The sequence below is a fragment of the Lytechinus variegatus genome, chromosome 16 (assembly GCF_018143015.1).
Source record: "Lytechinus variegatus isolate NC3 chromosome 16, Lvar_3.0, whole genome shotgun sequence".
Taxonomy (NCBI): domain Eukaryota; kingdom Metazoa; phylum Echinodermata; class Echinoidea; order Temnopleuroida; family Toxopneustidae; genus Lytechinus; species Lytechinus variegatus.
In genome coordinates, this window is record NC_054755.1 from 11,184,565 (window position 1) to 11,212,435 (window position 27,871).

Consider the following 27,871-nt stretch of genomic DNA (forward strand, 5'->3'; position numbering starts at 1 on the left):
AGTTTGGAAATCTGACTTTGATCAAAAATCCCTCCTCGGTTTTAGTAAATATCAATTGTTATTAATATCAATGAATAGATCATTTAATTTTCTTTAAAATGATACCCTACATGATATGATTATGGTTCACACGGAGGTGCAGTGCCTTGAAATGTGGGCAAGGTAAAAATTCAAATGGAATCAAACACACAACAAACAAACATAAACCACCAAAACATTATGAAATGAAGAAGCAGGGGTTTGATTTGAAATGATTTTCATCTTTATTGACACAGACAAAAGAATCATGTTTGACCCTTCATGACTATTTCTGCTCGTTTTGCAGCTTTTCACTTAAGACCTCCTCCAACACTTTTCAATTTTTCTTTTTTTTGTTGGCATGATCATAACAAGCATGGGATCATTTTAAAGAGAATCAAATGATCTTTTGAAAGATATCAAATAAGCATTGTGTAAAATTTGGAGTCGGGAGAAATTAATGACCAAACTCAGATTTCCAAAATTTTTTGCTCGTTTTGCAGCTTTTCAATTCAGACTTCGTCCAACACTTTTGAATCCTGCTCTTTTCGTGATGGTATGATCATAACAAGCATGGTATCATTATAAAGACAATTGAATGACCTTTAAAATGATGTCAAATATGCATTGTGTAAATTTTGGAGTTGGGAGAAATTAATGGCTAAATTCAGATTTCCAAACTCCTTTTGAGGGGTTTATATGTGGGGAAAATATAGATCACTGGACATTTATCATTCAGCTGGCATGCCTCTGAGCCCTTGCCACACACTCGGAATAAACTCATACGAAACTCGCTGTAACTCGGGGTGCTCGATCTAAAGTCGCGCTTATCTCGTGGGCACCTCCACTTGACTCGTAAAACGATCGCAATGCTCGTATCTCGCTCTTGAAAACTCGGAACGCACTCGCGTATTCTCAGATGTGGCGAGTTATTACGAGTTATTGCGAGTTTATCTCGAGCTTCTTACGAGTTATTGCGAGTACTGCGAGTATATAACGAGTTTAGGTGAGTTCAGCACGAGTTACAGCGAGTTAGCAAAATTTTTGAACATGTTCAAAAATTTTGAAACTGCTCACGACTTCAAGGAGAGTTGTCCCGAGCTTGAACGAGCTCCGCCGATCCATGCCGAGTTGTCGCGAGTTATCCCGAGTTTCATGGTGAGCTTTATGCGAGTTATCGCGAGTGCATCATTTTGGCAACTCGCTATAACTCGCCATAACTCGCGATGTTAACTCGCCAAAGTGGAAACCTTGCTTAACATTGGTACAGTTCCATTTAAGCAAATGACGATATAACTGTCGAAAAATATTTCCGCTTGAGTGAGCACCACTTACTTTTGAAAAGTTAATGAAAAATGATTTGCGCAGAACTTTGAAATTGTTATGCGAATAAAAGTAGACTCTAATCATGAAGAACACGTGGAATTTAGCTAGTAAAAATGATTTAAAGATATCTTCTACCTTTTTAAACTTGTTTCCTTGCCAAAAACACTTCGAAGAGTGCATTGCATCCCACCCACTTCCCCACACACCGAGTCCATCGTGACGATATTTGCTTTACACTGAGCTGTGTTTTACATGAAATGGCTTAGGCTTGATTTTTATTTTGATAATCATTGTCAAGCTTGGTAAAGGTGTGGAAAAACAAGTATTACATGAAAAACGAAATGTAAACCCACTTTAAATTATAAAAACTTAGTGAAAAATTACTGGAGATGTCTGATATAAACATTTGTTCAGATTCAGTTTTGTCCTCAGATCCAGCTGGCATAAAAGGTTAAAGGTTGTGCTTACTAACTGTTGAAATTTAGATTTGGGGGCAAAATTGTTACAAAATGCTTGAATGTATCTGTTTTATCTTAATTGACTAAAAGTGCAAGGGAAATGCAGGAAAAATGTATCGCAGGGTAACTTTGATTTCGCCCTTTCCCCTTGACACAGCGTGAAAACGAGCATTTCTGCCCAAACAGATTTCTGCGAGCTTTACAAAAATGGACAGTGCTCACTCAAGTGTAACATTCTGTCAAAACTTTTACTTTCATTGGATAGATGAGACCCAAACCCAATAATGTATGTGAAAAAATTACCCACATGTTGAATATATTTTAATTCCCAGGGCTTTTTCAAAGTGTAAACTTTTTTTTAATACGCACTGTAGTATCTACCTGTAAAGGATGCGTAAAAATGTAAATATTCTTTATATTTCTCTCTCTTATTTCACAAAGGGACTACATTTATTCAGCATAACATTTAATGTGTTAAAATTTACGATATCTTCTGAATGTTATATTTTGTAAGGTTGACGAAAGCCAACTCAAATGTTACATACTGACTACATTTTTTAATCAAAAAATGATCTCGTTTCTAGTAAGCATTATTTCTTTGAATGTTGATTATTTCACATTTTCAGCGGCATTTGTTATAAAAAAGAAGATGGTGTATAGAACAAATACATAATGCTCCTTTAAAATAAAAACTTCTTTCTTTTGAAAATTTCGAATTGGAAACAGAAAATGAATTAAATGAAAGGGTAAAATGTAAAAGTATTTATTGGGCATAGTTAAGAATCTGGTATTCTTCTTTTTTATGATAGCAAAAATCAAATTTTCCCATTTGCTTATTTAGTAAATTTCAGATATAGGGATACGCCATGTCCTACCCTCCCCAGAATATTTATGCCATTCGGTCGCTGTCCTTTGATTTGGCTTCCTTATTTGCAAGTAGGTACCTACCCCAAGCAAACAGACTCAGCCAACCAATGCGAAGAGGCTTGAAGCCCACGGCAGTTGTACGATACAGAAACACGCCCTCTATCATCGTCCAAGCGAGAGCCGAGGTAAAGAGGTATTGAAGGGTCACGGCAATGGTTTTGCAGACGATCTATGTAATAAAAACGCACATAATTAATTCTTTGACCGTTATCTGAGTAAGCAGGTATGGAAATGGTTAATAACAGTTACTGTGCTGACTTCTGGTATCAAGAAAAGTGCGGGGGGGGGGGGGGGGCTAAATCAGATAATTTATTATAATTGTTTAGTTATTAACATTCTAATACAAATAACGACCAGTTTGTCAGTTCTCTATTCTCACACTTATAGTCATTGTGTCTTTTTCATTTTAAAATGCATATTCAGGATTATTTACATGCAGATTTCTTTCGTTGCCATCACAGGAGAAGCTAATATCGTACATCATTATACATTTTATATCTATTACATTTTATTTGAAATATTATACCCCTCGATTAATATTGAAAATAACTTACACGATTCCAAGTCATTTCTGCCATGGTCATAAAGAGAAGCTGACCCAAGGCTGTTGAGACAGCAAGGTTAATATGAATCTGAATCTTCAGTTGCTTCCATGTCCTGTATGATCAGAGGATGGGATGAGGAATAAAAACATTTTTTGTTTTCACGTTGGAATATAATACGCCGACAATATTATATTATTTTCACCCTTTAAAAAAACAAGTTCACCCAACCAAAGGTTTATTTGAAAAAAAAGAGAAAATAAAAAAAATTCATCGAAATCGGATGTAAAATTATGACATTTTAAAATTTCGCTTTATTCGCTTTATTTAAAAACAAGTTGTATGCACATCCTGGTCGGTATGCAAATGAGGCGACTGATGAACCTGACATCATCCACTCACTATTTCTTGTGTATTTCATTAAATGAAATAATTTATGAAGTATTCTAATTTTCTCCTCACTGTCATGTGAAGGGAGATTTATTCCTTCCTGCATATGTGGAGTTACCATTGTTTTCACATTTTTTGGTTCATTCAAGATGGTCCTTCTTGTCAAATTTGTAAAAAAATGGGAATATTATATATGATTCAAACAATAAAAAACAAAAGAAAAAGTGAGTGAGGGAGACCATCAACTATTTTATTTTTATGTCACAGAGCATGCTGGATAGCGCATATGACTATTTTGTGAAAAATAAGCGAAACTTTAAAATGTCATAACTTTTTTTTATTTTACATCCGATTTGGATGAAATTTTCAGCGTTATTTTGTTGGATTTTCCTCCTTTGATTCAAATCGACATATTTCTGGGTTGGAATTAATCTTTTAACCATTGGATGGGGGAGGGGGCAATAAAAGACCCCCTGCATGATTTTATCAATTGCAATTGCAACGATTGGTCCCGCCCCTTTCAATTATGCCTTCCTGGGTATGAATTTGATAAAATTCGAGGGTGTCAATTCAACTAATTCGAACAAGAGGTCGCTGGGTTGCAGCATATTTTGTAATCGAAGACCCCTGGGGGTATTTCTACCTGTGTACTGAAAAAAAGGTGAGGGGCTCCGGGATGAAAGTGCAAAAAAAAATCACAACAATAACTGACATGGTTATGTGGCACTTGTGCAGCCCTGTAACAGATCATTGGTGAATAGAACTATCAATGATCTAATGAGAGAGGGAATTGTAAGCGGGCCGATCAATGATTACCCTGTGGCAACGTAAATGAAGAGAGCCAGTGTCAGGCACAATACGGACAGCGAACCCATGATTCTGGACAGGTGGCTTTGGATAACGGCGTTTAGTCCTTTGGGTGGCTGCAAAATACAAGAAAAAGGGAAAGAAATGGGAAAAATACAAAACATAATATTTTCTCAATTTTTGAGGATAGAACATTGTTTGGTAAATTAAGGTATGAATGTATGTCAATATTTAATCCATATAAATGATAATACTTGGTAAAATTCTTGTAAAAGTAGTGATGGTAGGAGTAGTTTACATATTAGAAGTAAAAGTAGAAGATGTAGTAGTATAGTAGTCATAGGCGGCGGAAGCGGGGGGGGACGTGTCCCCCCCTAAATTTTAAGTGGGGGGGTCCCCCCCTAAATTTTTTTTAGATAACCTTTTTTTTTTTTTTTGCTTGTCAATTTTTTTTCCTGCGTCCCCCCCTAAATTCACGTGGCTCCCCCTGAAACGTGTGTTATCCCCCCCTAAAATTTTGGTTGATGACTTTTTTTTTTTTTTTTTTTTTTGCTTGTCAAAATTTTTTGGGGCGCTTGTCCTATTTTTTACATGTGTCCATCCCAAAATTTCAGGTGGACACCCCCTGAATTTATTGGCTTCCGCCGCCAATGATAGTAGTAGTATGAGGAGGAGTAGTAGTAGTAGTAGTAATAATAGAAGTAGATGAAGTAGTAGTAGTAGCAGTAGTATAGAAGAAGTAGCAGAAGAATATGTAGAAGAAGTAGCAGCAGCAGTAGTAATATTAGTAGTAGCAGTAGTAGAAGAAGGAGAAAAAAGAGTAGTCGTAGGAGTAATAATACTTGGAAATGATTATGATGAAACCATTCATGGAAAAATATAGAAAAGCAAAATAGAAATGTTTCTTCTCACGATATTATTGCTGATAGGCATCATCGAAGGAAAAAATACAAATAAACTTAAAACATGAGATCATCAGTGGATATTTTTTTCAAACGTTCACGTAATATTAATAAAAACCAAAATAGTTTTTCATAATAAGAGTTTTACATAGGGAATGTCGACTGACCCTTACTGTTAAGATAAGTTATAAACAGCTTTCATTTTGTTTTCATTTATGAAGAGATAAAGAAACTTGATATTGCACTTTTTATCTTCCTCAATAATCTCGAGAGTTCAATGCAAACCGAGTATAGAATACACATCTACCATGTCCACGCTGCAATGAACATCCGCGCGCTATTGTTTTGTCGCAGGTGGTTCGCATTCTTTTGAGCGAGCAATGGAATGTCGCTAACAATGGAAAACTAAAAGCTAACGGCCATACGCGCTGTGTAGGCAGCCGTATACACACTGCTTCATGGATCAACAGCGCACTCTTTCCAACGTCAATCAAAGCAAAGTGATTTCGCCGTTGTTGTTTGATACTGCGGTAGACTGCATCTAAAAAGTCTGTCGGTTATGGAATGACACTGAATCCAAGGAACATAAAATAAGAAACTGAAAACGTTCTAAAAGTATAGATTTGACTAGATTTGACCTCATTTTGCTGTGTAATCATACAGAACTTTTCTTTCGTAATCTAGGCCAATGCCCGGATTTATGAAGATGTACTACTGGATAGATCGATCTTTACCACTAGTTCAGATTGAAACCCATCCAATCTGGCTGAAGACGCTAGTTATTGGACCTGATATCCTGCTTTTCAATCAGGTAAGCCCGGTTACACTCTGATTTGTTTTATTACTCACTCACTTATTTCATTCATGTTCGATTTCAAAACTAAATATGCCTTTGAATGGATGTTTTATAGAGCAGAAAGTGATTATATGTATTTAATTCACCAAGTCGCAATGCTACACTGTAAAAACTGTGGTGTTCAAACTGACACCATTTGGTGTTAATAGAGGACCACACCCTGAGGTGTTAAATAACACCCTAGAGATTGAACATAACACCAAAGAGTGTAAATTTAACAACCATAGGTGTTGTAATAACACCTGTAGGTATAAAACTAACACCACCAATTTAACACCGGTGTAAAATAACTGGTGTGGTCCTCTATGTACACCGGTTAACCCCACAGTTTTTGCTGTGTATAGACATTGTCATTGTTTCGGCTTGCGCTATATATTTTGTTGTTTTCTTCTTTTTTTCCTTGATTCTATGGATATTGAAGCCCTTCGGGAAAAATAATACACATTTTAAAGTGCCATGCCAGAGACAACAATGAAGTTTATCTAGATGATAATTTATTTGCATATTTAGAGAAAGAGAGGGAGCAGACAAAATGAGAGTGGTTCAGTGGTTCGGGGGCACACATCCTTCATACGTGTACATGTCAAAAGAGGTTCGACTCCATTAAACCAAGAAGATCCCTATTTACGATCCGGTAAAATAAATCAATTTCCGATAAAAACAATCTCGTTATTATTTTTTAATGATGAACCAGTGAAAACCATTTCGCAGATAAAAGCTAGTGGTTTTATTCCCGACATGTTTGAGTGACCACTCTACCATCGTACGGACCGGCCGCAGTGTCCCTAGTGGCTTTGGTCTAGCCAAGGAGGTCATATATATAGGGAAATATGTTATTGTCATGATAATTACTTTTTCGCCGCATCTGGTCTGGTTATGTAGTACATATATGGAGGCATCCGAAAATAAACTATGCAATATGTCCTGAAATATGACTCAAATTTCCTCGACTGGGCATGTACGGGCACTCATCCGGCATATACAATAATGAATAGCAATATTTCATCGACCACATTTGAAATTTTCATTTGCCGCAAATGATCGGAAAAGTGTTAAAATCTAGTTTCAGTAAAGGTCAAATTCTGACTTTTTCCACTAATTAAAGGTAAATTGATATAATCTGGGCAAATATCTCAGCGTTACAGCGTTACAGTGCTTGGTTATTGATTTCTTGTCATGCGTACAAATTTATGTTGGTTTATTAATATAAAAGATGGAAAATTTATCCAAATGGATATTCGTAAAATTTCACTCCTCGGATTTCTTCACTGAAACTGGTAGCTTCGAAGGCGGACATCAAAATGGTCTTAACTGCTGTTCTTTCTTTTGTGCTTCTTTAGAAATGAACAGCTGCTTGAATAAATTTATTGCCTATTGGAACTCAAGTCATAGAAACTTCTTGGTCTAACTATACACCTGCAGTACTTGCAACTTGTGATTTATTCGAAATATATTTTATAGGGGCTGACGAAAGGGGAGGGTTGCATCATTACCCTTGACTCATACTGTCGGTTAGACGGTTACCCCTCTCCCCCACATGAAAATTTCACTTCACGTATTTCTGAATGAGACAACAGATCTAGGGGAGGTTCCTCTCTTTGAGATTTTATGTTTTATTTAAAATTCTTCTTTAGAAATATAGATGAACTCGATTCCGATAGCTAATAATATTCATTCATTAATAGGTTTATTTATGATAGACTCTATCTGTTGCAATTCTGTAATTAGCTGCTATATATTATGTTTATAATTGTTTGAATGATTTATGTCTTATTGGGTAATTTTGAAATGATCTTAACAAAGCGCTTATTAAATCTCATTATATGTAGGCCTATTTATCATAAATTTTCAAACAAATGCTGCTCACCTTCGGGACACGACATTATGCTCCAGGCTTAGGCTTAGGGTTGCAATATGATTTTATGTTAGGTTTAAGGTAGTGTGTGGAATTTACAGCGGAATAATCTTCGCCGGAGCAAATGTCATTGAACCGCTTACCTTAGCTGATAGGAGAACGGCGAAGCTTGTGAGATGATTGCTGCGACATCGTACCAAAGTGGAGTTTGCTGACACCACTTCCATACCGCTACTAGACCAGACTCCAGAGCTGTATGCATTGAACATAATATCTCCACATTATTTTACATATTGTATACGAAACGAACCGTTTTTCAATGTAATGTCTGAAATCTTGCTTACACGAGTCGTAGACGAGTGCAACCTTCATACAGTTTAATGCAATATATCCTGCATACGATGAAAATAGAGCATGCCTTATTGTAAATATCATACATCAAAATGGTTGCGGAGTGAGGGAATCATCAGTAAAGATCAAGTACCAAAGAAGGAAAATAGTGTCAAGAACCACTGTGACCATGGTGACGTCAAGGGCCCCAACGAAAACCAGCTTATTGCTGATTGGGCTACCCTTTTAAATATTTGAAAAAAAAATAAAGAGATAAATAGATAATGATGGATTTTTTTGTGTCGTCAAAATCTGCGCAACTTCATCTCTTACTTTTTTTTCGTGCACATCAATGAATTGTGAGCAGAGTTCACAGCATTGTATATTGCGTTCAATATCATTGGATCAATATTGCACCAATTTTTCCGATCATTAATGAACTCAACGTATAAACGACAACCAGGTTAATCTGCTCTAGAACCATGATAACATAGGCTTTGAAAATTGACCTCCTTGCTCTTTATTTATTGATCAAACTGAAAATATGGCAATTGCCACCATTTAAAAAGAAGTCTTTAACCGAAAAGTCATGCTCAATTATCTTTTGTGACAGTATTTTTCTAATACTACTCCCCCCCCCCGTGCCTCCCTTCCCGCACCAACTCTTTTCTAGTGATTTTGTAATGAAGCTGTTTTACTTTTTAATCTGTATTATTGGATATTAGATATTTGAGCTTAATAACATCTGAAACGTATTGGATTATACATTTTCTTCACTCTGTAGTCTGAAGACAACGGCATGTGTCTCGACATCTATGATACACAATGATATATGGTATGTATACAGCTCTTAAGCAAAATGTTCCATTTCTTGAATTGTATATTTACGTTTTAAAATGAAAGAGGTGGATATTGATAGTAATTTATAAGACAGATCCTTCAATTCATATACAAACTAAAATACAAATAACAAATAAAAGTTTGATGAATTAATTCCTTGACAACTCATAGATTTAAGACTATTTCTTTCCCTTAAGTATTACAATAAAACACAATATCAAACATCTTCTCATACATATGTATAAAAAAATTGATTATAATAACATGCATTAAGAATGAACTTGTACAATTAATTCAACACATTCAATTTTTCCGGGTTTTAAATATTAATATAAGAAAGAGATTTTCCGAATACACAAACAAAAATCATCAATAAAACCTAAACGAATTGAAAACAGCATTATTTTTTTAACCGATCGCCTCGGCCTCTTCTCTCAGATAATTCGTATCCCAACAACAATCTCAGACCTAGACCCTAATCCCCCTCAAAGTTTCTACGACAGAGATAAACAATAAAAAAGATGGGGATAAAGTAAATGAAGGAAAGAAAGTGACGAAAGGACAAAGGGTTAGATATAATATGATTTAAATGAATATTATGTCAAAATCTGTCGCAAGATTATTTTCTCATTTTAAACAGGACATTTTTTGCTAGCCCCCCCCCCCCTATTTGGAGAAAATTCTGCTCCGTGCGTTGTGTTGTGCCTCTGTAATTTGATAGCCATTTGCGTCACTGCGTTCCACCTTACCTTAAAGGGATGATCCGGGCCAAAAATATTTATATCTTAATACATACAGTATAATTCACTGAGCAAAATGCAGAAAATTTCATCAAAATCGAATAACAAATAATAAAGGTATTGAAGTTTAGCAATATTTTGTGAGAACAGTCATCATGAATACTCATTAGGTGGTCTGATGATGTCACTTCCCCACTTTCCGTTTTAATACGTAAAATCTTTTTTTTTTCATTATTTCATACTTGTGTGAATAATGTGTCTCCCTTAGAATGAAATACGTTGCAGCAATAAATATCTAATGCACTAAATCGGTTGTCAATCCAATTTTTCTACATTGTAGCTCTTGGAAGAAAAAGAAAATAATAAACCTAATTTCATGTAATAAAATACAAAAGAATAAGTGGGTATGTGACATCATCAGTCAACCCAATGGATATTCATGACAACTGTTTTCACAAAATATTGCTAAACCTTAAAATTCAATAACTTTGTTATTTGTTATCCGATTTTGATGAAATTTTCGGTATTTTGCTCAGTAAATTCTACCCTATTTATTAAGCTATAAATACTCTCAGCCCGGACCATCCCTTTAAATGGTTTGCGCCAGATAGGAGGAACACTGCTGAATCCAATCTGCTTTCTGACTCGAGTACCTCTAATGTTCTTTTTTAATTTCTTTGTGGAAGCCATTTTGGTAGCCAATATCCATTTCTCATTTGTATTTTGTTTGGCGGGGTATGATGGGTTTCACACAGAGTATTTTTAACTCGCAGATACATCAATTCAACCTGCTAATTATCTAATCAAGAAGGTAGTATGTTGATATTATTTCAAATATAAACATATGAGAAAACTTTTTCATGCAAATTAATTATTCCTTCATCGCCCATTTCCAGAGTCACTGTCAGTAATGATGAGAAGGTAATTTAGACCCTATGATTCCCGACTTAATTTCTATTTCACTGAGTCTCTAGATCGTGTGGTTTATTCAACACCAAATATCCTCAGCCACGCTCATCAATCTATTATAATCACGATAGTATATTTACACATATTTTGTATTATAAACAAAAGTGAATTTGTATAGGAGTCACTTTGATGGGAACGCTTAATTCAACTGCTAATTGGATCCCTTCCCAATTTAGCACAAAACTACTTTCGACGCTGTGCAAAAATCTTCAGGACTGGGGGCATTTAATAGAGAACACTAGAGAAAATATCATCTTCATATTTATATTGTGAAATACAATTGTGAAGGCTCCCCCCCCCCCCCGAAATGGGTGTTTTAAATTTACACCGTATGTTAATGATACAGTCACATTTCCCCAACGCCGGCCGTATGGCAAGTCGAAAACAGCCGTTTTATTCATTTTTATTTAAACCACCTATTATGTAGCTGGTACAAAAAAATGTTAAAACCGCTGTTTACGACTCGCGTGCAGCCGCCGTAGGAGAAATATGACTGCGTCATTTCTGGTTGGTGAGTGAGAAGAAAAATGTTTTATTAATCGCACTGTATTCAACGCTTTTATAATGGAAATTATTACTATAGGCCTCGCGGTAATACGATGAGCTTTTACGTTGATTGGATACTGATTGTGTGGCATATAGTTTAATTTTATCGCGCTAACATTACCGCTCACGGGGTGCATGTTGAATGGCATAGCCGTAATTAATCACAAATACATTTTAATGAAGTTCTTATTAAAAAACTGATTCTGCATTCGCTATACCCTCGCGTACATTTTGCGAACGGCGGGGAACAAGGAATTGTTGAGGTTTTTGCGACTTCACAACTACAGAGTTAACTTGCATTTTAAGAGAAAACTTTTCATCTTCCAATTATGCTTTAGAAACATGTAAAAAAAGAACACTGGTGATATTCTTGTTGAGATGTTCACTAAATTGTACTTTTGTTGCAGCTCCAGCATAAATATCCCAGATATCATTATTCAACCTTATTTGTAAAAAAAAAAATCTTGGTGGGTGTGTGTGTTTAGTTTTTGTTTTGTTTGTTTTATTAACTAGGGGGAGAGATTCCTAAATTTCTTGCTGGGCATCCTAGAAAAGGAATACACACTACTTTAGGCATTTTTATTATAATTATGATTGTAATAGCTACTTTTTAATGAGATGATTGATAAAAAATGAAGTATGTTACATGTATGTTGCCCATTCGGCAGCTTTGGACATGATCAAAATAATGGAATGGAATCTTTCTTCTTGACTGGCTTAAATGTATGTCGAATTGACGTGCCGAGCTTTTTTCCCTCTTTCCCTTTCTTTGCTTAAAATGTTTGGATAACGTTCTCACATCAACTATAAAGTTACCTAAGATTATCTATCTTGTATCATTCGTGAAGTGTACTAAACAAAATATTGTGTGACAGTGACGTAAGTATTAAGCACAATCGAATAGTAATTCATTGCATAGGGAGTACTCGATTTTTGGCTCAGTGAAAGTAAAAACATGATTAGTGTGCATGTGGTCAAGCAGTAAAAGACGTTGCCCATTGTGGAAACTTGTATCATTCAATATCTAAACATTATCCATTGTATGTAGCAACCTTATTTTGAAAACTTTTCTACAATATGTAACATTTTTTTAAATCCCTCTGTATATTGAGAAAAACTAAAGTGAGGTGACATTTAGGCATCCAATATATCCTCCCGCACACCTCACACACACATCCCCCACACTCTCACCCCCATACACGCTGCGACGCAGTGCAGAAAGTACTGGCGGACAATTATTGTCATGTTCGTAGCAACCGAAGCAGCGTTTGCCAAGGACTGTGTATCGATGTATATAAGTATAGACATTAATAAATCATCCCTGTTCATGTGTTTCTACTCTGCCTGATAATACAATGAATTCTTCTTTTAATCTACTCCATCGAATCCAATCAATAGGCTTGATTGATCAACTCTCAACACTCGCGACACTGGCAATACTCTGCCAATTGGCTGTGTAATCATGGAGTTGGGAATAGACCGTGGTGTAATGAACAGTGATTGATTATACATCATAAACATGATAGAAATGGGGAAAAAATCCAGGACGTGACCTTTTCAAGTGTAATTGAGCGAGAATGTAATCATAGAGTCAACTGTATTACCAGTTTGATGAAGGAAATGATGAATTTTATTTTTGTTTGTTTTTAAAGACTGGGGAAAAATCGATGGCCCTGCATGATGATTGGGGTAGCAAAATTGATATTCTTGTGATTGTCGTGGTGATTCGGGTTAGGGTTGCAACCAGTCGACGGAAAGTGATATGAACCCCCCCCCCCTTTCAACTATATATTGGCGATGAACCCTAGGTCATATTCAGGTCTGATATATTTCGCTACATTTAGGTAAAAAAATCTTCATAATATGTTATTTACTAATGTGTTTAAAGAGAGAAAGTCTAACTTATCTTTGTTACACCTCACACAAGAATCAATGAAATTTGACATATCGTATCACCAAACACCATTCCACTTACCTTTCATTGACGATAAAGGCACAGTAAACAATATTGCCTGAGCCCTGAAATAAAACAAAATGTATTCTTTAATTTTAGTGTCTGCAAAGTATAATACATTTATATCAGTACACATCAGGTGCATGGGCGGAAATCCCAGGGGGACGCGTCCCCCGTACCGAAATTAGGGGGAACCCCCTACTTTTTTAGTGGAAAAATACATCATTAAAAAAAACATGTATTTTGGACGAGATGACGTTACTTTTTGGGTGTTTACCTTCTTTTTTTTGCTTGTCAAATTTTCCAGAAAGTACACTTTATTTCGACGTATTTTCAAGACGCCACATTATTCCAAATTGCACATAAAGTTATTTCTTTTATTTCTAATGTTTCTAACAGAGCCTGCGATTCGTGGCTTCAAGTGGGAGGGGGTGCGAGACTAGCAATTCCCATAGGCTTCTGTTCAAAAGGGAGATATCAAAAGAGGGAAAGAGGGGGAAATGAAAGAAGCCAGGGTACAAATACACATCTTTGACCAGTATCTATTTACAAATCCTATTATTTGATAAATGAAAAAAAAAAGATGTTACGTTTTAATACATGTATGTGCCCCCCTCCCCTCACCTTGCCAAAATATCTTGGCACTGTTAGTATTTTCAACTATAAACCTGGGGGCCGTTTCATAAAGCTGTTCGCAAGTTAAGAGCGACTTTAAAAACGACTGGTGATCCTTGTGGTAAACGATATGTTCATTGGTGATTACTTAGCGCGTAAGAAAGGTTCACCAGTCGTTCTTAAAGTCGCTCTTAACTTACAAACATCTTTATGAAACACCCATCTGGAGTCTAATTAAAAAACTGGAGAGGGTATATGGTAGAATGCTCTGGCCATAATCGAATCCGACCATGATTATCATAATAAGGACATTATTTTTCTCTCAGACAAACTCACTGTAAGATTTACGGCGAAATCAATGGTCACGGAACCATTGAGATCCAGGGTTGAATTCCCATCCTCGATGTCGATGATCATGACCAAACTGACGACATGCAGGAGGTTGCCCGAGGAGTCGATCCCGTCCTGGCTAACATTGATGGCTCCTCCAACAACTTCGTTCTGGTCCTGGGACTCGAAGGACACCCGAGCTGTGAAATAAATTGAAATACAGCAGGAATGAATCAATTTAATGAACTAAAGTCCTTGTAATATGCCAGATATAATACGCCTTTTTAGATAATTTACTATAACGCCATGTGTATGATGTATGAGTAGATAATATTGCATGACTAGTGTTTAGCGGCAATGAGAGGTGCAACGAATGCATCAAATTTTATAGAAAACGACATTACCCCCGCCCCCCCCCCCCTTATCAAGTGCAAACTCTCAATAAAAAAAAAAGATAATTCTGAAGATGTCTGATATAATTGTTGATAAACTGAGAATTTACATGGAAGTCTGTCATATTTCGTAGGTATGTCATGCGCTTGAAGATAAAATTTATTTTAAAAAACACATGCACACGATGGTATCAATAATGCATCGAGAATTTCCATTTGTTTGATGGAAAATAAAGAGCATGTTAGCTAAAAATTGTCTTGGTCAAGGGCCGTGCCGGGAATCGCACCCCCAACTTTCATGGTGTAGTCGACTGCCTTAGACCACTCGGCCACTGCACCTCGCCATACTGTTTTCTCATCGATATTGCTTCGAAATCCAATAAATGTGTACTATATTACATCCTATCTCTGTCACTTCTGGAACTGCAACAGGATCAGTTGGAATTATATGATAGGTAGGTAGTAGGTATTTATTCAATAAGAAAACTGGCAAAACAGTCCAAAGACTGAAAAATCCAGTGCACAGTATAAACAAAGGCAAAGTACAATATTATAAAGATGAAATAAAAGCAAAAAATTACAACCAACCGATAATCATATTACACATAAAATCATACAAAGATATACCAAAAGAAAAAGAGAGACACTTTAAAAAGGAACATATTGATCAATGAAGCATGTACAAGCGTCAAGAAGTGTGAAAGTGTAATTCGAACAGAACGCAACTAGGGCATTAATGCTAATACAGGGACAAAATAAAGGGGAAAAAGGAGAAAGGGAGAGAGATAGTGAGAAGAAACCAATATTACGGGAATCACAAATATAAAAAGCAAATGTGAAAGGAAGAGAAAGAAAAAGAGAGAGGATGAGATAGGACGAATGATGAAAAAACTGACAAGGGAAAAGAGTGGGTGGAGAGAAACAGAAAGGAAAGGTAAAGGAGGGGCAGATGAAGGCAAAATATGGAAAAGAAGACCAACAGAAGGGGGAAATAGTAGAAAAATATGGATACAAAGCTGGTTTTAACCTTGTAAAAATATAGCAGTAAGTGATAATATTGTTTTGTTTGGAAAATAAAATCAATGTGGTGTAAAGTATCGATTAAATATTACTGTTGTGAAGGAAGTGTTACATGATTCCACTTATGTTGTCGAATCCATGCAAAACACGTCTTATTTCATACTATATCATTAAAATTGCAATACCAACAGCCGGGTTATTAGTGTGTGTCAAACTTATAGTCAGCCCTACATATTTTTTTTGTTACCGACAAAAAAAAAATCGCCATATTTCCCTTTTGGTGTCCAAAACTGCATACCCCGTGCAAATGACATTGGTCACAGGAGCCGCGGAACGGTTTTGAGATGTGGAAGGGGGGGGGATCGCCATGCAAAAATTCACAATTAGATGTTAATTTTGACGTGTTTGTCCACGGTTTTCGAAAAAAAAATGGGGGGCTGGAGAACATCCAGCCCGCCTCTTCCGCGACCTCTTGGTCATGATTTAGCTTCACTGCGGTATACTTCAACATGGTAAAAGGCGTTTTGCGATATATTTGGTTAAAGTGAACGTTCATGTTTATCGGGTAATTATGTGGAAGAATCAACCATAACGCATGTTTTCATTACCCTAGAAACATGCATGTTACCCTTTTCACAATTTCGGGAAACTTTTTACTCACCATTTTCAAGAGTAGTGGATTTGATCTGCAAAGAGTATGATAGATGGTTCAAACTACTACAGACCACATATCTCCCTTTTCCTGCAACCGATTTTTTTTAACAATATGTGACATGTTGGGCAGATAAATGGCGCTATACAAATGCTCTTCATAATCACTATCATCATCACCATCATCATCACCATCATCAACCATCAACATCACCATCATCATCATAACCATCAGCCATCACCATTATCATCATCATCATCATCACCATCAGCATCATCAACCATCATCATCTCACCATCATGACCATCACCATCATCAACCTTCGACATCACCATCATCATCACCATCATCATCATAACCATTTATCATACCTCTATCTGAGATGATTCCACTTACCGTTCGTAACACTTGGTGAGTCAGATTCAATGAAGAACGTTGGCCCGCAAGAATCTGCTCCTATTGATATGTCTTCCACGAAGTCAATAGTCACCCGAGGACATCCTTAATATTGAAAAACATATAACAGTAAAATCACATCAAACTGTAAATTTTCTAGAGAAACCTGCCTTGGGTTGCATTCCGTGAAATGTTTTGCTTTGACAAATGATTACATGTATTTCGTGTACTTTGACTTACAATTGTCTCTACAAATGTTAAGGTACGAATGAGCATACTATGTGTTAGATATTAATTTATGTATAATATTTTTTTTTCTTTATTGATCAGGCAACTTTTCAAGATGGAAGGAAAGAAAAATGTATTTTGTAAGATTTAATGTCTGATCATAAACCTATCAACCTGCATTACTAAATATGAGTTGCAAGAAGAAAAAGATTAGGGAGAAAGTTAAGAAACAACCAACGAAATAAAATGTACGACACGCTACAAGTAAATTCATGCATGGCGATTTTTTTTTATAACAGTGAGATACATTTTTCATTTAGTCTGAATCTATATGTACTATATTTATTTGGTTTTATAATTCCCTACAGAAAAAAAGATCCAATCGCGTGAAGACATCAAGTCGGTTAAAAAAATGAAATGAAAATTACGACAAACATATGAAGGTTGACCGAAAGTCCATGATGTCACTGTCTGAAGGTACCCAATATGTTATTTCGAATAAATCAAATCCATTTTTTTTAAGTTCATAATAAATTAATATATTTTGCTAATAGACGCGTGTGCGGAGAATAGTGTTGGATGATATGTTTGATGCATAAGTGAATTATTTTCGGTTTGTATCACATGACTTCAAGAGGGGAAGCCCGCGTATGACGTCACAAAATTTATCTTTGAAATACATGTACATGCATTTGCTATTCTTTAAATGGGACCTTTTTATTAACTTCATTGTTTCTCTCACCTTTTTTACTTTACTTTTTTTGTGTTAACCAGTAACAGTGCCCCGTAACACAAAGGTTAGCGATTAATTGTTTAATTTGAAAGAATAATTCTGATTGGTTCGTTGTCAGTCTACCGAGCGAAATGAGCAGGCAACGATGATCTATACAGGCATTAATCGCTAACCTTTATGTTACGGGACCCAGATCAGTTATTGGTTAGTTTTCAGTAATATAATTGCTAAAAAATATTTCCTACCTCTTCTTGTCTCTGTAGAGCCTGGTGTGTCGGTGGTCGATGAATCGCCATACCTCTATTAATAAACAATTTAACAAAATGATCTGTCTCTTGAAAATTTCAGTCACAAGACTTTCCGCGATAGACAGTAATTAAGTATTAAACTTTCATTTCGATAATTTTTAATGAAAATATTGTATCAATAAACGAAATAAAAATATGTTTACAGAATCAGCTGAGGCTCGAAAGAAATCGGAGCTTACTTGTATCTTATCCCTTTAAAATTGAATGCATTATTGCTTTAGATAATTATATTTTCTGAAGATCTATAGTGAGAAAAGGAGAAAGGCGGGAATGAGCCTAAAAACAACTATGAAATAATTTAACTTCATAGAGTCATCAAAGCAAATCAATGTTATTCAATAAAAAATTCCAATGAATTAAAACAAACAAGAGTAAAATAAACAATGATTTTTTTTAAATGTAAGAATCAATAACACACGCAGAAAAGGCTCACACCCGCAACTTCCTAGCGCGCGTGTGTGTGTGTGTCACACAAACACGTGCACGCACCTACACACCCATGCTCCGTTATGTCGGTATATTTTCTTCTCTCACATAAGTAAACTGAAATCAATATTACTGTAAGTTGGTAACGAGCATGAATCTAGCACCTTGCGACATGTTCAGGTATCTATATATATTAATTTTGTTCATAAATAAAACTGTAGTTTCAGGTCATGGTTGAAGCCCGGTTTGTAAATTTGAGCCTTTTTGGTTTTCATCATCGACCCTTTAAATATTATACACCTTACTTAATGTATGCAATAGTCAGGTGTAAAGTTATTTGCTGGGTTATTAGAGAAAATATTGAATTTTTGCAAATTTAATAACTTACCGATTCATCAAGTAAGGCGCAGTCGAAAGGGTCATCATCAATTGTATGTGAAGTTGTATTTGGTCTTGATTGGTAGTAAAGATTATCACAGAACTCTGTGTGCAAACCGTCTTCATCAATGGTGAAGATGCTGTCTGCTTGGATGTTGAATGTAACGGATTCATCTAAAGTGGTCAGAAGGAGCAAGGAAAATGTTTTATATCAATCCTAAGTACATGTAGTCTAAATAGTATAAGTTTTAGATACTTATCATATGTTGGCGATACTATGCTCGAAGGTATGTCACTGACAATAATCATGTAGCTCATGTGAAATGATAAAAGTGTATTCATGTACTATAAAGAATTGAAATAATGTGTATGCATTATCATAAACTTTTGTTTATGATTGAAGATTATATGTATATGGTGATATGGCAATGGTGGTGATAATGGTTGTGGTAGTGATGATGATGGTGTTGGTGATTAATTGGAAGGATTTGTTCCTTGAATTTTGAATAAAATACTTTTAGTAAGGTAATTTAAAGAATTCCAACCTATAATGAACAAAACTTTGTCATTGGCCTTAAAATTTGTACAAATGCAACTAATTGAAGAGCATGGACTTTTTTTGTTTTATTTTTCGTAATGGCTTTGATTGCCGATGTTGAACAATTCGTGACTGATCGTAAAGCAGATTTGTGCAATTTATATTTAAAACAAGGCCGCTGTTTATGCATGCCTCTGCTATACAGGTCTGCGGTCTGCACAGCAAAGCAAATAGGAAAACTTACATGGCATCAACCATTTTAATCCAATTGTCTAATTTGATTAATTTTAGATCTGCATTAGAACTAGATGGCAGTTTTAAAACTGACTAGGATGATTCCACATATTAAAAAAGAACAGAAAAAAGAAGAAAAATATCCAATGCTTACATGTGTATTCAATGTCAATAGAAATGGTCTCCATTCCTTCCTCTGCACTCAGGCATTCGACCCTGGAATACAGTTGGATGACCTCGTATATAGCGCCCTCACAAGCATCCTGGCTACACGCAATGACGCCTTGTACAAGTCGGGTGATGTCCTCAGATGGTTCATGAGACATCCGCAACGTTGCGCTGACCACAGTAATTTCACTCGCATTGAAATCAGGGATAATGCAAGGCGATATCTTAGGCAGACAGTTCTCATAGGAGTCTGAAAAGTGATACAGATTTTTTGAAAGAATAACAAACGCACAGTTATCAATGATGCAGATAGCATTTCCATTCATTTGAAATGCAGGTTAAAAAGAGCATTGCTCACGGGAATCGGTGCGGGCGGGCCGGGTACCGAACCCCGGACTTTGCATTGTCAGGCCCCGTAGTCCACTCGGCCATGTCACCCGTGTAGCAAAAAGAAAACAATGTTTTTGGATTTTTCCATTCAGTCCAACTTGGGCACTAATACCTCAGTCACATTTGCTCGCTGGCAGCCGTACAGTGAGTCGAAAACAGCCAACATTTTTGGTAATAGCTACATATAGGTGGTTTCAATAAAAATGAATAAAACGGCTGTTTTTATTCGCCTTTTGGCCACCGTAGAGCAAATGTGACTAAGGTATAATAAGCAATATTGATATTGTGATGTGTATTGTATTGTGATGATCCTGGCGACCAGGCCCTCAACTGGAGCTTGAGTTTCTTTGTCTAAAATGAACACATGTATAGTCCAGGATAGAAGAGGCATAACCTTGTTTTTTTATATATACAATATTTTTTTATGGTTTCTTGTCAATTCGAGGGTGCTGATTACGAATCTGGATGATGCCACTCGTGTAACCTTGAGCATTTTCCGCAAATTGGCAAAATCCAATATGGCCGCCAAAATATGCAAATTACCCATGAAAATCATAAAATTGTCCGCACATTGGCTGTGAAATACATGAAATTGTGTGGCAGGAGTGAAATACAATCTTGAAAAATAATTTTTGACAAAATATTTATTTTCCTGATATTCAAAATGGCCGCCATAGGCCATTGTATACACTATCATGTACAATATGAATAGGGAAAACTAATTTTCACAAAAATGAGCACTAAACTGCAAAAAATCGCGATGTATGAACGAAGTAATATATGCAAATCATCATTATTAACGAGATATATCATTTATAATGTCATATGGGAACATTGCTGTATTTTGATATCTAAAATAGCCGCCACTGGCCCAAACAGTATTGCGTACAATGGCAATGGGGGCCAAAAAATTCACAAGAGAGATCACTAAAATGCTTATTATGAAGATTAAACAGGTGGAATACTGACTATAAACATAATTATTAACGAAATATATTATTAATATGCCATGTATGTGGTGAATGTTATATTTTGATATTCAAAATGGCTGCCAAATACCCTAAAAGTATTATGCGCAATGAGAAATGGGAGAAAAGAAATCACAAGAGTGAGCGCTATTTAATGCATATATATGTGATAAACTAATTGGATAGTGATCTATGAGTAAAATATTGTCTGAAAGCATAATTTCTATTAAGATATATCATTTATTCTGTCAGTTAGGTGAGAAATACGGTTATTTTAAAGTCAAAATGGCCGCTACAGTCCCTTACGGTATTATGCACAATATGAATGGGAACAAATCATTTCAACAGAATTTGGCTTTGCTTGGTCAAATGGTGATGTATGAGTGGAATGTTGTTTGAAAACATGATTTATAACAAAATATGTCATATTTTATGTAATTTAGGTGATAAATACTGTATTTCAACATTCAAAATGTCTGCCATATGGCCTTTTTGTGAACATTATTTGTCTCCACCCAAATTGTATATTATACGATAAGTGCCTATGGTGGACATTTTCAATTTTAAAATGTAGCATTTGTCACTTTAATTACACAACATTATGATAATATATCGTTAGAAACTATGGTTTTAGACAATAATTCACACTTACATCACAATCACCATTTTATGCAATATTTAGAGTCAAGCAAAGCCAAATTCTGTCAAAATTATATGTCCCATGTTACAATGTACACAATAATTTTAGGACCTATGGCAGCCATTTTGGATTTCAAAGTACAGCATTTATAACCTACATGTACACCATGTCCACGACCAATATGTGATGTATTTAGTTAGAAATTACGTTTAAGACAATATCTTTACTCGTACATCACAGTTATATGCATTTTATGATTCTCACTCTAGACTTGTGAAAATTAGTTTCCCTGTTTGCATGTTACATAATTTAGTTAGGGCTTGTAGAGGTTATTTTGAATGTCAAAATACAGTTTTTATCACCTATATGGATGAAGAAATGCGATGATTAAAAAGATGTTTTCAAATAACGTTTTACTTATACAACAGGATTATATGGATGTCATAGTCAAGCATATCCTAATTCTTGCAAAATTATATGTCCCAATTCACATTGTAGATAGGGCCTATGGGGCCATTTTGAATTTTATAATACAGTATTTATCTCATGCATGACAGAAAGAAATGATATGTCTTCCTATAAAACATGTCAGACAATATTCTACTCATAGATCACAATTCAATTCAATTAAATTCAATTCAATTCTTTATTCATTCAAGTTCAAATAGGTTAAAAAAAACATATGTACAATGCAAACAAATTAAAAATGCATACAATAATACAGAGTAAATCATTTCATAAATAAACAAAACATTGCCTTGATTAAATATCATAATTGAATGAAAGAGAACTTGAGAAGAAAAGCACAGAGGCCTTGTGAGAATAAGTTCTCAAAAGAAATTATAATATATATTACACAGGCATATCTAGATCATTATAATAATGTAGGATGACATCAAAAACATGTAAAAAAAAAAAAAAAAAAAAAAAAAAAAAAAAGGGAGAGCAAAATAATTAATACTTGGATAAAAGGGATTTTTTAAGACATCTTTTAAATAAGTTTAGATTTGTGTATGATCGTATGTTACGAGGAATGGAATTCCAAACAGTGGGAAAACTAAAACGGAATGATTTTTTTGTGAAGGTTGAGGAAACTTTAAATAAATGAAAATCATTGTTTATTCGAGTGTTGTAATTGTGAACATTGCTATTTATCTGAAACATCTGTAAAACATTCGATGGTAAAACATTTTGAAAATAAAAGAATCCAAGAACGGCAGTATAATAAATGTATAAGTCATAAACATTCAATATGTTTAATTTTTTAAATAATGGTGCAGAATGTGCAAGATAATGACTTCCTGTGCAAATCCGGACTGCTTTTTTTTGTAGTTTAAATAGTGTGTTTAGCTTTGATTGATTGCAATTGCCCCAAAGTGGTATACAATATATTAAATAAGGTAATATTAAGGAATTATACAAAATAAGTAGAGCAGATAGGGGTAAATAATGTCTGAGTTTAAATAAAATACCGACGCACTTTGATATTTTGTTGTTTATATAGTCTAAATAACATGCATTTTATGATTCTTACTCGTGTGAAAATTTGTTTCTCCATTCGCATAGTACATGATGAATATAGAGGCTTTGGCGGCCATTATGAATTTCAAAATACAGCATTTATCACATAAATGGCATATTTACAATGATGTTTTTAGTCAGTATTCAACTCGTTTATCTTAATAATATGCATTTTAATGCTCAATCTTGTCATATTTTTGGCCCCGGCCATTGCCATTGTGGGGCCATTGTACATAATACTCTTTGGGCCAGTGGCGGCTATTTTAGATATCAAAATACAGCAATGTTCCCATATATGACATAATAAATAATATATCTCATTAGTAATGATGATTTGCATATATTACTTCGTTCATACATCGCGATTTTTGCAGTTTAGTGCTCATTTTTGTGAAAATTAGTTTTCCCTATTCATATTGTACATGATAGTGTATACAATGGCCTATGGCGGCCATTTTGAATATCAGGAAAATAAATATTTTGTCAAAAATTATTTTTCAAGATTGTATTTCACTCCTGCCACACAATTTCATGCATTTCACAGCCAATGTGCGGACAATTTTATGATTTTCATGGGTAATTTGCATATTTTGGCGGCCATATTGGATTTTGCCAATTTGCGGAAAATGCTCAAGGTTACACGAGTGGCATCATCCAGATTCGTAATCAGCACCCTCGAATTGACAAGAAACCATCAAAAAATGTATATATAAAAAAACAAGGTTTGGTCAATTTTCTATGGGGCCTATCCTGGACTAGTAGTAGTCTCTTGGTAGACCCAAAGTATCCAGATTACATCATAAATTAGAAATGATTAAAATGAATACTTCCATTAGATAACGCATATTTAGGATGAATAGTAGGCCTATATTGTTTTATTGAGTATCGGAAGATCTGGTATAATGTTTTACCAGTGTGTAAAGTCTTGATTACTTCGAAAAAAGATAAAACTGTACAGTTTGAACTTGGGTACAAAATGCCGAGTATTATTATGAGTACACTCAATCAAACTTAATACAATGACCATATTTGCAGGAATAGCTGAGTGAAATTGATAATATGTTCAATGATATTTGCCTCTATTTCATATTTCTTTTTCTACCCATTGAAGACCGTGTTCTAGTCAAGTTTGAATAAATATTCAAATATGAATGAAATAGAATTTTCACTTTAAACCTGACCCTTTCATCTATTTATTTTAACTAGTTCATTACAAACAACAATGGAAGGGATTTAAAATAAAATCATTACAAGTGGACTGTAGTAAGGTTATGATAGAATTTGGAATTTAATTTTAATTCTAGAAATAATCAAATTTGCGAGACTCACCTCCAATTTTGAATGTTCCACAATGCCTATCACCTCCAGGAGTAGTTCCCTTATGTGGAAAGAAACAGTTTTAATTTGAAGTAGGTTTGGAAAATTTTGCGATTATATATAAAACTGGAACTTAATACTTAACTTGAACAAGTACTTGGTGATCTTATATGATTCTTTATAAATAATCAGTAGTAGCTACCTCACCATGGGTGGTATAAATTATCTGTTTCTAAAATGACCTGTTCAATCTATCACAAGGCCTTCGAAAGAGTCTACCACCTTAGCTACAAAGAACTTCAATTAAAATGATAATCGAATATACATAAAACCGCGATCTATTTCCTGATTAGTTCAAGACATCCAGTTGCTAAAAACTGCAAGTTTCCGATATTTGTCTCAAGTTTTTGTTAAATGCCCTAAAACGATAGCAAATTGCTAACTTTGCATTCGTTACCTTTTCTTCACCAAGGAAATCTTTATCATATATTTTTCTGACTTTGGTCAAAGAGCTGGCAACACAACATTAAGGCTTGAATAGTCATTAAAAGTCAAGTCCACCCCAGGAAAATGCTGACTTGAATAAATAGAGAGAAATCAAACTAGCATCGTGCTGAAAATCTTATCAAAATCGGATGTAAAAAAGGAAAGTTATGACATTTTAAAGTTTCGCTTATTTTTCACAAAACAGTGATATGCACAACTAGGTGAGTCAGTCGATGATGTCAATCACTCACTATTTCTTTTATTTTTTTTAATTATACAATATTCATTTTTTTAATGACTATGACTAAACCATATAGTATTAACTTTGCTAATTCCACATGTTCCGGGAGGAATTAATCGTATCACTTGACAATGAGGAGAAAAATTGAATATTTCATATAATAAAATACAAAAGAAATAGTGAGTGGATGACGTCACAGTCTCCTCATTTGTATACCCACCAGGATTATTGTTTCGTGAAAAATAAGCGAAACTTTAAAATGTCATAACTTTCTTATTTTACATCCGATTTTGATGAAATTTTTTAAGTGTTATGCTTGTTGATTTTTCTCTTTTTATTCAAATCAACTTCTTGTTGGGGTGGACTTGTCCTTTAACTTTACATATATTCCATTCACTTTTTTTTTATAGTTGATTAGAATGATCCTTATCGAAGTGCTAAAGATACGATAAAATCTTTCTGAATATACTTCAAACACTCCTATTTTTTGGTGTACTTACAAGAGATGTGGTAGCAGACAGTGCTGCCGAAGACGGTGCAGTTGCAAATGTCGTTTCCGGTTGTAAAGTCGCTGGCTGTGTTGATTGTGTCGTTGGAGTCGTTGCTGGCGTTGCAGTTGCAAATGTCGTTTCCGGTTGTAAAGTCGCTGGCTGTGTTGATTGTGTCGTTGGAGTCGTCGTTGGCTGCGTCGTTGCTGGCGTCGTTGTTGGTGGTGTCATTGGCTGTGTCGTTGGTTGCTCATCACAGTCCCCGTTGGTGTATTGAGTAAGGCTTGAGTCCGCACTTGGTGTCACAGATACACTCGAAGTTAGGGACGAGAAAGTGAATGTTGTACAGCCAGTAAAATAATTACCATTGAAATAGCTCAAACCGCCCAATCCAGTAAAACTAGCTAAGAAGTCTGGTTGAATTCCACCTAATGATAACATTATACACAAAGAAAGAAGTGAAGAAAGTTCAATTTTGATTCATTAATTTAACTCAATGAAATTAATTGTTATTAGATGTTCCTCATGGCACCCAAAATAAATTTATTTCAAATTCAGTGGCAATTACAATATCATCTTGACGGCCTATACTGGAAAAATGAATTTTATCATCGTGCCATATTTTCAAATCATATATGTCGAGGACAGCCACAACACACAATATGCAAGAAGTCGATACTCAAAATTTGTAGCGGAAGACCCCCAAATGCCCGATGGCGTCATAATATTTCCCATTCTGAGAGCCTTACAAGTTTTAATATATATTTCCATAGGATCATTTAATTGAAATAATTTAGACGTCATACCTTCGATCATTTTCTCCTGAATAATCAGTTGCTCTTACCTGAATAAGAAACTGTGATCTCTGCTGTTAACGGGTAAAGGCCTCCAAAGTCCTCCAACGTCACACAGAACTGTTCTGAGTAGTGGACGAGGAGAAAGAAAGCTAGCTCTATGCATGACTTCTCGCTACAATGTATGATGTCATTAGCTGCTACAGTGGCGTCCACGCTGGTTCCAGAGTGGGAGACGGTGGCACTTGTCACTGTAATTCCACTTCTTACAGCAGCACTGCATTCAGTAAAGGTCTTTATACTACATGCAGTTCCCGTTGTAGCTGAAAATTTAAGCAACCCGTCAATTATCATGTTGTAATGAATGAATTTTTATGAAACGACATAATTTTAGAAATTCTCTGGTTTAATCCGTTAAGAATCAGTAATAATATCTTGCATTAACTTATTCATGATCTTGATACGGGGTATCATAATCGTATACACTGTTCTTTGACATGGTCATATCTATTAAATCAAGAAAATAAATACACTTTTTATACTTTCACTTGAAATAAAATAATTAACTTGCATTTAAAGCATAAGATAATTAATATAAGTGCCGTTGAATCATTTTTTTTCCATTCATTTCATTTTATTTCCAATTCTCGTAAAAACATATAAATACAATCGATATACAACATAATTATGGCATATAAATATAATACGAAGAATATGGGGAGCCAGCAGAGGCCATTTGCCTTTCGTCGGCTGGGCTCCAATACCATAGTGGATAATACAAAATAAAGAGAGAGACGAACGGGGGATTGTGGAGCCGGGTTATGTGCAACCAACGGTATATGTGCAACCAACGGCATATGTGCAACCAACGGTATATGTGCAACCAACGGTATATGTGCAACCAACGGTATATGTGCAACCAACGGTATATGTGCAAAATTTCGCCGGGATTTTTGCAAACAACGGAATTTGTGCAAACGCCACGCCGGGAAATGTGCGAATATGTGCAAATGAACAATTTTCACGGGAAAAGTGCAAACCTCCGGGATATGTGCAAATCACGGCTATTTCTCATTAAAAGTTTCATAGCATTACTGTTAAAAATGAGAAACATGCCTGCATAAGGGAGAAGCTACAGTGCCAACGGC

The 27,871-nt window shown here is 35.2% G+C and overlaps 1 protein-coding gene across 1 annotated transcript in view; it reads right to left on the minus strand.

Annotated features, from left to right (window-relative positions):
* The window catches only part of LOC121430221, a 50,225-nt gene that overhangs the window by 13,625 nt on the left and 8,729 nt on the right, over positions 1-27,871 (minus strand). Inside the window, exons 3-15 of the mRNA XM_041627499.1 lie at positions 26,774-27,046; positions 25,942-26,357; positions 24,727-24,775; positions 19,865-20,128; positions 18,949-19,112; positions 18,072-18,126; positions 16,866-16,970; positions 14,412-14,605; positions 13,482-13,525; positions 8,225-8,333; positions 4,478-4,584; positions 3,284-3,386; positions 2,751-2,898 (exon numbers count right to left, since the gene is read on the minus strand). Coding sequence (XP_041483433.1) covers positions 2,751-2,898; positions 3,284-3,386; positions 4,478-4,584; positions 8,225-8,333; positions 13,482-13,525; positions 14,412-14,605; positions 16,866-16,970; positions 18,072-18,126; positions 18,949-19,112; positions 19,865-20,128; positions 24,727-24,775; positions 25,942-26,357; positions 26,774-27,046 — 2,031 coding nt within the window. The remainder of the gene's footprint in view (positions 1-2,750; positions 2,899-3,283; positions 3,387-4,477; positions 4,585-8,224; positions 8,334-13,481; positions 13,526-14,411; positions 14,606-16,865; positions 16,971-18,071; positions 18,127-18,948; positions 19,113-19,864; positions 20,129-24,726; positions 24,776-25,941; positions 26,358-26,773; positions 27,047-27,871) is intronic.